Source organism: Triturus cristatus, chromosome 2_2 (assembly GCF_964204655.1).
Source record: "Triturus cristatus chromosome 2_2, aTriCri1.1, whole genome shotgun sequence".
NCBI classification, from domain to species: domain Eukaryota; kingdom Metazoa; phylum Chordata; class Amphibia; order Caudata; family Salamandridae; genus Triturus; species Triturus cristatus.
This window is the reverse complement of record NC_140582.1, coordinates 77,847,139-77,859,953: the sequence shown is the minus strand read 5'-3', so window position 1 is coordinate 77,859,953 and position 12,815 is coordinate 77,847,139. Positions and strand designations below refer to the sequence as shown.

Genomic DNA, 12,815 nt, shown 5'->3' with positions numbered 1-12,815 from the left:
AAAACATGTTTGCGATAGAAGGACCCGCGTCCTTGCCTCGGTATGGGAAACGCGTCTGACTGTGAACTGCATGTGGAAAACAATGGCACTTAACAGGCATTTTTATTTAAAAACATTATGATTTGTCACTTATTATTATAAGGTTGTTATCGAATTAAGCAAACAGTGGGTAACATGACATGATAACCTATTTTCGTTAAAAGAAAAGTCATACATCTTCCTACAATGTGCGCTCCATTTACCATGCCAACTGGCACTTTTCTGCAATTCGGTTTTTTACTGCACACGCGCAATCACGGCGCTCGGGTTGTGGCAATTTCCCGTTGGAAAGCCAGTGGATCAGTTACAAGCGGTTCCCACTAGCATACTAAACTTCCGCGAAGAATATCCCATTTGCGTCATCACGCTCACTACTGGTTCCCAATGCCTAATATGCTATATAGGGGTTATGTTTATTATTTAAGTGGAAGAAATGACCTTCTGTCACTGGACACAAACAGCACAATGACCATTTACAGCAACTGGATCCAGAAGACACACTTTACACTTTGTTATTTCCACCAATGTTAGTGCGCAAGAAGCAGCCCTAACAGGGATAGGGGGGTCTACAGGCAGTGGTTTTAATGGGCGTTTAATGCCTTTACCTCAGGCCCCGATTCAGCTGGTCACTTTCTTTAATTCACCGAAATTCCATTTACCCTGGAACAAATGGCCTTCCGTATTTACTAAAAAAAGGAAATGACGACACCTGGTCCCGGCGAGTACCATGTTGTTTGAACAGAGGGCATTCCATGAAATCGGACTGCATGAAACTGCACCCCTGGCGTAGGTACGAACAGGAAGACACATGGCTGCTGTTTTTCGTGCCAGTGTGATGATGTTTACTTGTTTTTTATAGGGGAGCCAACGTGCCAAACTATCTTTTGCTGATGCCCCACTATTGGCCTGCCACGCCCCTAAGCGGGTTAAAATGGTTTCTCCCTCTAGGCTGCTGAAACTCAAATTTAAATGCTGAGCCCTTTTTGGAAGGCTGAAAAGGGTACATAGCAGGGCTTAATTTGCAAACAAATAAGTGCCAGGGCCCTCGTCAGGAGGCCACCGCAGCTTGCACCACCCATTGCCCCTGCCAGCGCTGCCAATGACAGTATCAACACAACTACTAACCATCGCACTCCTACAAGTGTGACAATTCAGACTATTCCCGGCCCCCTAAAGCTATAGTAGTGGCATGAGCATCAGGTATTATTTTTAATGCATATTGACTTATTGAACACTGGTGTAGTGCTCATCTCAAAATTTGATAGACAGCACCACCATGTGGTGGACTGTTACTAGAGCCGGTGCTAACAATTAAATGCAGGTGTTGAGCACCGGAAATCACTGGCTCAAATTAAGCACTGGTACATAGGCACCATTCACTTGCAGATCTTCCAGTAAAAGCTTTTGTAGTAGAGAGAAGTGAATGTAGTTTAATTACCCCCATCGCTGCAGGTCCTGGTGTCGGAGTTGAGGCTGTCTGTGGAGCTGGTGATGAAGCAGCTGCCCCCGAAGGCCTGGGCAGGAGGCGTGAGACTGCCCGCCGAGCCGGCACTTTGCTTCTCCAGCTCACAACTTCCCTTGGCCGTTTTCGTGGCATGTCTGCACAACATATAAAAACATTTTAAAAAGGGGTTGTCAAGGCAGAGCACACTTCTATGAATGCATGCAGCTTGGACATGTTTTGACAGTAGCCAGTCAGTCATAATCACTTTTTTTCGCCAGTACATAGAAGCATCATAAAAAGTATTCTATACACAAAAAAATCATACTATATAACAGTAGTGATTATAAAGTACATGATAAGCACACTCCTGCAGCTCAAAATGAGGCAATAAAACCAAAAGTTAAAACTTGTATACATTATCTCACATTATGGGTGCTGTTTTCGCCTTTTTATAGCACACCGAAAGAACGAGGACGGAGAATAGCAAATAAAAGGATCAGATAATTACTTTAAAAAATAGAGAGCTGGGCGACATTGCCTAAAATTAAGGCTACGCATGACTGGAAAAATATACATTCTTTCCTCACTGTACAAGTTACAAAAGAATAAAAGATGAAGATCACACTGGGACAAGCGGGTGTCACACGGGCAGACAGAGAGGGCGTCCATGGAGTAAGTATTGAAAGGATAACCCAGCACAGGAGGAATAGAATTCAGTCGAAACCTCAGTAAAATAAATCTGTGTTGGGTATTCGTCACAAAAGATAAAATCTGATTTTTTGACAGTTATTCACTTTTCGGCAACAACACATACAAAAAAAATAGGTATGTACCTCTCTGAAGGCAAATCACACGCCACTGCAATGAAACAGCATTTCACCTAACTCACTGTCATACCATCAACCCCGTGACGTTTATCGTTTCATTGCAAATTAGTACTGAGAAGACGAGCGACGTATTGATATATTTATACACCATATGCCATATTAAACCTCAGTCGCACCACTCCAATTTAGAATTGGCTGGTAATCTTGACCGTGGATTACAGCACTATGGGTTATCAGCATTCCCTGTGTGGTATTACCACACAAAAATACCGGCACACTCATAACAAGGCCCTCTAACAGAAAAGCTGATATTACATGCAAGAAAGGTGAAGGAACGACGGTGCACACTGCGGGAGGCATGAAGATGAATTTATTCAAGCTCAGATAAGTTTATTTATTTATAAGTGAGCTGCATAGTTTTAGCTCTGTCAATACGCTAAAGGAAGGGTGCGTTAGAACACCACTAACTTGTTGTTTACCTGGATTCATGAAGCGGGGCACAATTTGTGGGTACTGTGCTGCTGGTGCCAAACATTTTTTTTTTACCCCATTTCAGAATGTTCAAAATTTAACTACAGGACACTAAGTCGAATACAACAGTGTGGGTGACATCTTTGTGAAATGCTCTAAGTCCTTTGTCTCTTTTCAGCTGTAAACTGGCGCCTCTAAACAATATGCATCTATTCCAGAAAAAGAAATGGCGTGACTCGGTAGATCCAGGTATGACCAAAACTACTGAAGTACCGAATACTGTCTTTAAAACTGTCAAATTGGGCAGAAAATAAAGTTTAGAAATCAAAAAATATGCAGGAATGCTAATGGAAAACATTTTTAATTGATAACAAGGTCCATGCCAACAGGAGAGCTGTCCGCAGAGACCAAGAAAATTGCAGGGGGGTTTTCTACTTAGGCATTTAAGTTTCCCAGCAGAAAGGTGGGAGTGTGAACTTACTATCCACACTTTCATAGGCATATGGGTCAAAAGCACAAAGAAGTCACCACTGCACATCTTACCCGTCATTCCTCACATGACAGCGCCTCCCAGATAAGCTGCAAACCAGTGGCTCTCAGTTTAAGTGTTTACAGATCAGGAGTGGAATCTTCTCAGAAGTTCTTTGTTTCAAGAACAGGAATTAAGCTTGACTGAGAAGCACGTAGGAATTACTAATACAAGTAAAACATCAGGGCCGTCCCCAGGTCAAGCAAAGTAGTGCTGCATGGACATGTGGAGGACATGCTAGTTCCTTTAACCCCTTGGTCTCTGCATCACAAATGAAATGGTGGATCCAAAACTTAAGGAAAACTCAGGCAAGTTGTATGATGACAAAATCTGAAACGTGTTCCCAACAGCTGGAGGCATGATATTTGGAAGTTTGTTTAGAAGTACGTCTAAGAAAAATGACTACTGTTGCGAGTAAATTGTTTGAGGTGAAAGACACTGTTGCTAGGGTGAGTAAATAAATACCTTATTTAGTTCACACAATGGCTCTCTCAACAAAACGATATGGTTTTGGTAATGTTCTTACAGGATGGCTTCTATGCTACAGAAATTGTTTTTCTAAGGCTCTTTGATGTAGTATAAAGTCATTAGATCTCAATCCAAATTGGTCTTTCTCCAAATGAGCTTTTCTCTATCTGTTTATATAGCATTTCCAGCTCCCGAGTGACCCGTGTGGATTAAATGCAGTGTTAAATCGCCTGCCCACGGATTTCACAGAAGCGATTCACTTATAAAGTTGATTCAATAGAGTATGAGGTGACTTAAAATCAGAGTTGCTGTCTCTATTCTGAGAAATATTTGTTAACTTTTGCTCATAAAACTATGAGACAGTACCACAGCTGTGCTAACCTGCTGTAAAAGTGCCCAAAATGAAGAGAAGTAAACACTTTTATTTGATCAGACAGCAACATAACTACAAAAAACATCAGTTGGCCAGAGGTGAGCAGCTAGCAAAATGTTATGAAAAGGTTTTCAGATATAAATGAATGCGTAATGGGAGATAGTGCCGCCCAGACAAAAAACAAGCACTCCAGCAGTTCGTGAGTTGGGCATTTGGCTTTGTCAATGCTTGTGTTGTTATGTTTTTGTAAAAGTTTTTTGGTAGGGCCCATGCAAGGATAAAAAAAGAAAACATTGGCTTAAAGCAAACATTGTTTTCCTTCAAAAACAAAAACTACTGCCATACCACTCACTGGCAATAAAGAGAACTACTTTGTTTGTGGATGTGCTACTTATGCAAGAGCAGAAAGCTTCATTCACAATGAAGTTAGCCAGTGTGTAAAGCTGGCTGGCCCAATACTGCATGCTGTATTTGGTGTAATTAAAACGTGAATTACACAGCAACATACAAATGGATAAGAAGGGCTGGCTGAAATCACCTATAAGTATATTACATACATACTTTTAATAAAATCAAAAGTGCTTGGCTATTTCCAGACCTAAGAAAAGGAGTGTGCTTGCACATCTTGAGTCAAGAAGATGGCCTGAGATGAGAATGGGCATGCCATCTAAAATGCTGTTACCGCTGTACAGATTTTAATACCATTTCTTAAGAGAAAATAAGAGATTGCATCACTATGGGAAAACCCCTAGGGAGCTCTAACAGGCACTAATTAAGACAAGGGTTGTATAGAAGCATTATCATTTAATAGTAATTATCGAGGCCAGAACGAAACAAAACAAAGCCTGAGCAAACATGAAGATTTCCGCTTGATGATACGTTAGCATTCTTTATACTTATGGAGTACTGACTATGTCTCAAGAGCAAAAGCAGTTCTGCATTATTGGGATTAGAGGATTTGAAACTGAATATGACAATTATATTTTTAAGATATTGTTTTCTCTCACAATTACTAAAGTCTGACAGCGGGATGCAGCATGAACTACGTTTGATGAGTAACTACGTCAATGGTATAAATTGATGCCACGAGGAAGTGACTGTATATTGCAACACGTGTTGGCATTCATGAATTAAATTGGTCCTCCAAAGCTATATGGCAAGTCATCATTGATATAGGCATTGGATTATGAAGGACAAGAAAACATTGATATAGAAGACATATGAACTTTCAAATATGCATAAATAAATGAATTACAGTGTTCAAGTCAATCAAGAGTATGAATATATTATTAACTATGGATCAGGTGCCCATCTTGTTGGTTTGATGGGATTAAAAAGGGTGTGAAGTTAGGCAACTCTCCACATTAATGTAAGGTAAAGCCAACACAGTCCCCTTAGCGTTGGTACTATAATGGCCTACTTAAGTAGATTTAGCCTTAAATGTCTATCAAATGCATTCTTGAGAGGCTGCTAGTCGAGCGCTCAGTGCTTATTTTAGCTGCATTTGATTTTTCCCTTGTGTCCGATCCCCCCCTGCACCTGAACCACATTTTTAGAATCATTTTAGGAATCTTCAAAAAAACGGAATTATTTTAAAATCATCTTTAGAATTATCCTACTGAACGCTCCTACCCTCGTTTGGGCTGTGAATTCATTTCTCTTGGTCCCTGATCCCTGGGTGCTTGTTTAGACCAGGTCCAGGGCTCGATCCCATTTTGGCGGCCATCTTAGGTGGGGTCACATTGGACGACCGGTCTAGTTGCCCTATAAAAGGAGGGCTTAGCTACCAGACCGGAGATAGAGCATTCTTGAGAGGCTGCTAGTCGAGCGCTCAGTGCTTATTTTAGCTGCATTTGATTTTTCCCTTGTGTCCGATCCCCCCCTGCACCTGAACCACATTTTTAGAATCATTTTAGGAATCTTCAAAAAAACGGAATTATTTTAAAATCATCTTTAGAATTATCCTACTGAACGCTCCTACCCTCGTTTGGGCTGTGAATTCATTTCTCTTGGTCCCTGATCCCTGGGTGCTTGTTTAGACCAGGTCCAGGGCTCGATCCCATTTTGGCGGCCATCTTAGGTGGGGTCACATTGGACGACCGGTCTAGTTGCCCTATAAAAGGAGGGCTTAGCTACCAGACCGGAGATAGAGCATTCTTGAGAGGCTGCTAGTCGAGCGCTCAGTGCTTATTTTAGCTGCATTTGATTTTTCCCTTGTGTCCGATCCCCCCCTGCACCTGAACCACATTTTTAGAATCATTTTAGGAATCTTCAAAAAAACGGAATTATTTTAAAATCATCTTTAGAATTATCCTACTGAACGCTCCTACCCTCGTTTGGGCTGTGAATTCATTTCTCTTGGTCCCTGATCCCTGGGTGCTTGTTTAGACCAGGTCCAGGGCTCGATCCCATTTTGGCGGCCATCTTAGGTGGGGTCACATTGGACGACCGGTCTAGTTGCCCTATAAAAATAGCCCGTTATGGCTCCGCGCAGCGGACGCGCGCAGGGGGCGCGCCGGACTTGCGCCGGAGTTTCGCCAGAGTCAAGCCCGTCTGTGCCCGTCCGGGCCCAGACGGGACCAGGGCCATTGGTTATGCCCGACTCGAGCCCCCATCTAGCCTCTTCGGTCAGATACACGAAGGAAGAGCTTTTATCTTATAGAACACCAAAGCATGTCACATGCTGCTATACCGCTAAAGGGGGAAAACGTTTCAGGGGATGCAGAGTCTGCCAACCGGATTTAGGAGTAACTATCCCCACTACCCTGCGTCGTCTTGCCCTGCTGAATTGCAGATCCCTTCCCTGCCACGCTACGGAGATTAATTCCCTTCTCCTGGACCACAAGGTTGAAGCCTTGTTTCTCACTGAGACTTGGCTATCTGACGCCTCGGGTCCGGATGTGGTTACAGCGCTAGCGCCGGGATATTTGATCTACCATCTTGACAGAGGCGCAGGGAGGGGGGGAGGCTTGGCCATTATCCATAGGGAATCACTGGGCTGTAAAGCATGGGAGGCAGGGGTGAAAGATTGTGAGAGCTGCCAATTTTCCCTTAAATTCTCCCCTACCTGCACGTTGACAGGCCTCCTAGTTTATCGTCCACCTGGGAGTGTGGGGGAGTTTACATCTTCGCTTATGGAAACTACCACTCTCCTGGCCTCAGCTTCGTCCAACTTTATTCTGTTGGGAGATCTCAACTGCCATTTTGATGAGGCAACTGACCCAATGGCAACTAATTTAATGAGCGAGCTGACCGCCCTGGAGATGAATTTGATAAACACCGGGCCCACACATGTTAAAGGGCACCTTTTGGACCCCTTTTTTACGAACATGAGGGGTTTATTAGCTATGCCCCCTCTCGTTCTTCCCTGGTCTGACCATTCACTGATCATGGCAAACTGGGAGGTAAAGGAAGATGATACCCTCCCGTCCAGGAAATTTAGAATAGACAGGGCATGGTCAAGGCTCCCGGTAGAGGCCTGGAATGCCCGGTTGGAGGGCTCCCAGCCTGAGAAAGGTCAGGATCCAGTGACTGCAGACGCTATGATGAGGAACTGGCTGACCAACGCAGTGGACCATGTGCTTCCACTCAAGAAGATGCTTATTAGGGATAAGAGAGTGGGGTCTGCCCCATGGTACTCCCCAGAGCTTAGAACCCTGAGAAAGAACTGTAAACGGGTGGAGAGACTATGGAGGAAGAACCCAGAGACAGAGAGCAGGGAAAAATACCGTAGGGAATTAAGGACGTATAAACTTGCTATACGCGCAGCAAAGGCCTCCTTTTTTGGGGAGAGAGTGAGTCATGCTGCGTCCTCATCCAGGGAAGCCTTTCTAGTGATGAAGGAGCTTCTTAAACCACAGGATCCCATTCTTGTCCACGACAGACCACAGGAAAAATGTCTGGAATTGGCCACTTACTTCAAAAATAAAATTGACACCATTATTAGTTCTCTCCCTCCGGTGATGGGAACCCCGACTTCGTCTGAAGACTTAAGCATGTCGGAAAATTTATTGACGTCTTTTGGCCCCGTAACCTCAGGCGAAGTACTGAAGGTCCTCGGGAGCTTGAAGAGTGGCTCGCCTCGAGACCCAGTCCCAATGCGGTATTTAAAGCAGGCTGCCCCATCGATAGGAGAGCCTTTGACCGATTTGGTCAATCTCTCCTTCGCTCATGGCACGGTACCGCCAGACTGGAAGAGCGCAGTCGTTAAAGCGCTTCTGAAGAAGCCTGGCTTAGATCCACAGAACTTAGCCAATTTCAGGCCCATCTCCTTGCTACCAGGGATTAGTAAGGTTGCCGAGAAACTGGTTAACCGCCAACTGTCCAACTTTCTCGAGGAGAATGGTCGGTTGAGAGACTCCCAGACGGGATTCCGACCGGGTCATGGAACCGACACGGCCCTGCTAGCAGTTGTAGAGGAGGCCAGAAGCACTTTGGATACAGGGGGGTCAGTGGCAGTGATCCTCCTGGACCTAAGTGCGGCCTTCGATACTGTCAACCATGGAGTGTTGACACAACGCCTAGCAGAGACAGGAGTCACAGGAGCGGCCCTGGAATGGCTGGCCTCTTTTCTGGAGGGGCGTACCTTCGAGGTTTGGGAAGGCAACGCAAAATCTCCTCCCTTTCCACTTCACTGTGGGGTGCCTCAGGGCTCATCCCTAAGCCCCACGTTATTTAACGTGTATATGGCACCCCTTGAGGGTGTGGTGTCTCCGTTTGGCTTTAAGACCATAAGCTATGCGGATGACACTCAGCTAGTGGTGGGTCTGACACAGCTGGAGAAGCAGCCTGAAACGCTCCATTCATGCTTAAGAGAGGTGTTTGACTGGATGACCAGGTCATCGCTCAAATTGAACGGCTCAAAAACTGAGCTGATGATCTTGGGCCACTCAAACTTCGCCCTCTCGCCGAGCAGCTGGCCCAACTGTATGGGCACTCCGCCTGACCCAAAGAAGGAAATTAAGAGCCTGGGGGTCTGGCTGGAGCCTGATCTGTCCTTTAGGACACACGCCAAGAAGATCGCTGGCGTGTGTTATGGACTGCTCCGCTCGGCCCGTAAGGTTCTCCCCCTCTTACCGGAACTCTCCCGGAAGCTGTTAGTCCAAGGTCTAATCATCTCACGCCTGGACTACAGTAATGCACTCTTTCTCGGAGCACCGGAATCAACGTTCAAAATCCTGCAACAAGTGCAGAACGCGGCAGCCAGGCTGCTGCGGAACGTTCCGGCCAGGCAATCAGCCAGGCCCGCTCTAAAGGCACTCCATTGGCTCCCGGTCAAAGAGAGAGTGACCTTCAAAGCCCTCTGTATTGCTCACAAGAGCATTCAGGGGAAAGGACCTGCTATTCTGAAGGACATGATTCGGCCCTATAAGCCCACCAGAGCCTTACGCTCCGATAATAAACACCTCCTTCAGATAAAGAGAATTAGGAGAGCCCGTTCAGGTGGCAGGAGCTTTTCCATCCATACTGCACACGCCTGGAACTCCCTCCCACTCTCACTACGCTCTGAACCAAACCTGCTCAGGTTCAGGAAACATTTGAAAACTTATCTATTTCCAGAATAATTCTAAATCTGTTCTGCTTCACACAGGCAGCTTGCTCTGATTCTCTATAAGCGCTGGGATGCCTCTGGGTAACCGTGCGCGGTACAAAATTCGTTAATAATAATAATAATAATAAATGGGTAATTTATGTTTGGAAGGATACCTCACGAGGGAACCACTGTTCTTTTCATTGCTCAATTTTCAATTGGAAAGACATTTTACCTTTCAAACAACTACATCAGGAACAGCAACAGGAGTCTCCTCAGAATCAAAAGGTCTGTTTCTAACACTGACGTGAGCGCCATGATGGCCCTAAATCAGAGTTCCATTTAAAAAAGGGCTAAATGAGCAGACTCCGATTACTGCACTTTTACGGGAGAAGAAGTCTTAGCCTGCGGTCAATACCGCATCTCCATGACTATGGTAACAGAACTGCCACATTGCAGTATTACCCTGGTTTCTCACAGTTCCCTAAATTACACTCTTAAGTTTTCTCATGGTATTATATGCAATCACTACTATAATATAGGAATTTTTTAAAGGGGTCTCAAGCTAATAACTGTTGTGCAGTGAGTTTCTCACAGTCCACTGAGAATCTGCCCGACACATATAAAGCCCAAGTATTTTTATTTTCTATTCTTTAGCTTAGTCATATTTCATCGTCCTCGTGTGAACCACTATCTTATTATTAGGTTAATGGCTTATGAGCTCCTTCATTATTTTTTTTGATTTTGGAATGTTATCAAATTAGGATAAATGTGAGGTATGTGACGGCAACTAGAATATAACTAAAGTTTATACATTCCACAAGAAACGGGTACAACAAAAATTCAAAAGATGGAATGAGAAAGGCTAACAAGGTTTTTATGATAAGCAGCTCAGAAAAATAAGTCACTAATCAATACATGCGCCCACCACCCCGTAGGGTAGACAGAGTTTTTGTGCAGCATTTGGGTTGGGACTCTAAGCTCCAACTCCCTCATTCTTCGCTCTTGGCCAATGGCGAGCCTTTCTTTGTACGTGCTGCTCTCGCTCATCCTGTCTCTCTTCCCTCTCAGGCTGATGATGACAAGAGCTGTCACCCGGGCATGAGCACCGAACACGAAGCCTCTGTCGGAGAGCCGATCATGTCAGGAATGTTTTGTACAGTGTACCGACAAGAGGGTGCTGACAACCGCCAGAAGAAGACAGCAGAGTCAATATCACCGCTGGAAATAGATGCAATCTCTGTTCAGAGGCCAAGTTGTGCCAGCAGGCAGAGGCCGGGCAGGTATCCTGCCTCGGTAAGGGGACCCTGAATGCGCCAGGACAATAAACACCCTTTAGGCTCAGTTTAATAACAATTTTTCAAAGACTGGAGTGAGATCCCAATAGAGCCACAAAAAGAAGTCACTGCGAGGTCACGGAGTGTGCTGTTCAATATATTCTTGGGTGGGGGACAATAATCCTTCAGTCTTTTGTTTATTTACAGTACTTTTACAGAGCCTTCATAAATGATTCTTCAGATGAGTCAAGGCCACTTTTGAACTGACAAACAGGTTAATGTGACAACAAATCCGAGAAGCCTTTTATTGGAATAGTATGGCCCAATTATTTTTCTCGTGCAATCTGGTACCCATTTTATACCACCAGATAAACATTTGTCCATCAAAAGGGCTGCAACTGTGTGCAGGTTGGTCCTTCGACTTTCTTCCTTTCGACATTCCTATGCAATCCAGGCATTAACAATAAGGAAGAAATGCCAATACTACCAGGTCTATGACCTGGAGCCAGATATATTGATTTAAAGGTCCATTAATAGTATTTCATTTGTAATAATATGAAGGAAAGGGCCAAAAAGTGTTTTTTAGAAGCCTACCGCTGACTTCAGAATGAGAAGGAAGCCAAATCCTAACCCTGCTTACTCTCGAATCCAACTCATGCTTCTTTTATCTACCACTCTACGCTTCTTGTCTCTACAAGATCTTTTTCGTCCATGTTTTCTCCCTTCGTAACTATTTTCCTACCTATGACTTCCCATTCCCCCCCTCCCCCAATTTTATGGCTTTCTCTCTGTTGGTGTGGGTCAAAATCTGATGATGAAAAGTATGTCCCACTCCCCAAAAAATGAGTGCCGCTGCCCACCATCTGCAACCACCGTACAAATTAAGCACCACATAACATGCCTTGCAGTGGATGCTACCACCGCTGGTATCAGCAAAGATTTGGACAACTAAGTCTTTCCCTGACAGTCCTGCCACAATTTCATGTAGGCTTGCAGCTGCAGATCTTAAAGTAATTCCTTTGAGTGCAGAGAGAAGAAGGCCCCAATGGCAGGGCCCATGTCTCTTCTCATCTTTCCAGTAAAGAAGTAGAGACTAAACTATACCCACTTTCTTTATTACGTCGGAGTGTCCATTTCGCAACAGTGGTATGTGACTTAGATGCCCAGTTTTTCACCATTTAGAAGCGGTGTGGCCTGCGATGTCGTCCTTCCATCGGGGAAACAATCCCTTCCCATCATAAGCCTTACACAAAACGTGGACTGAGGTGTTGCATATAGACAAAAGTTTGCTTTTTGTCACCTAGTTGCTGGACACGCTTTGGGGAACCATTTTGTTTCAAGGTCGAGCAGTAAGCCATGGCTCTTTACCACCACATGCCAGTCACTTATCTGACAAAATTAATTCCCAACCATGCAGTATAAGACCCCTTTTTCCCCTTATGTGCACACCCTGATGAGGTCGTGAGCATTTACAGTTCTCCGATATTGCTTTGGGCAAAACTCGGTGGCAAGTTTTGCGACGGTGAGGCACCCCAGGCTGTCAGCCAATGCTGAGATGTAGTTGGGCACATGCAAGTAAGGATTTTGGATGACAGATGTTCTTTTAATAAGAGGCGGACGTAGGCCTTAATGGTAATGTGAGAGGGGATATTATGTCTTTCTAAATGATTCCCGTTCTCCTTACTCCCCAAGTCATGCATGAAAGGGAGCTTAAGTACCAAGTTTTCAAAACACATCAAGCAATTATTTTAGAGAACTTTTGTTTGTCAGTAGTGAGCGAATACGATCGTTTGCCTATTCATTTCACTAAACAGGAGAACTAATGTAGGATTGCCACCATTACCCAATCATTTTTGT

At 44.5% G+C, this 12,815-nt stretch overlaps 1 protein-coding gene across 5 annotated transcripts in view; it reads right to left on the bottom strand.

Moving 5' to 3' along the window:
• The window catches only part of PRAG1 (PEAK1 related, kinase-activating pseudokinase 1), a 91,465-nt gene that overhangs the window by 29,830 nt on the left and 48,820 nt on the right, over positions 1-12,815 (bottom strand). For all 5 annotated transcript variants that reach the window (XM_085641067.1, XM_085641066.1, XM_085641068.1 and 2 more), the window contains exon 4: positions 1,478-1,638. In XM_085641067.1, coding sequence (XP_085497193.1) covers positions 1,478-1,638 — 161 coding nt within the window. The remainder of the gene's footprint in view (positions 1-1,477; positions 1,639-12,815) is intronic.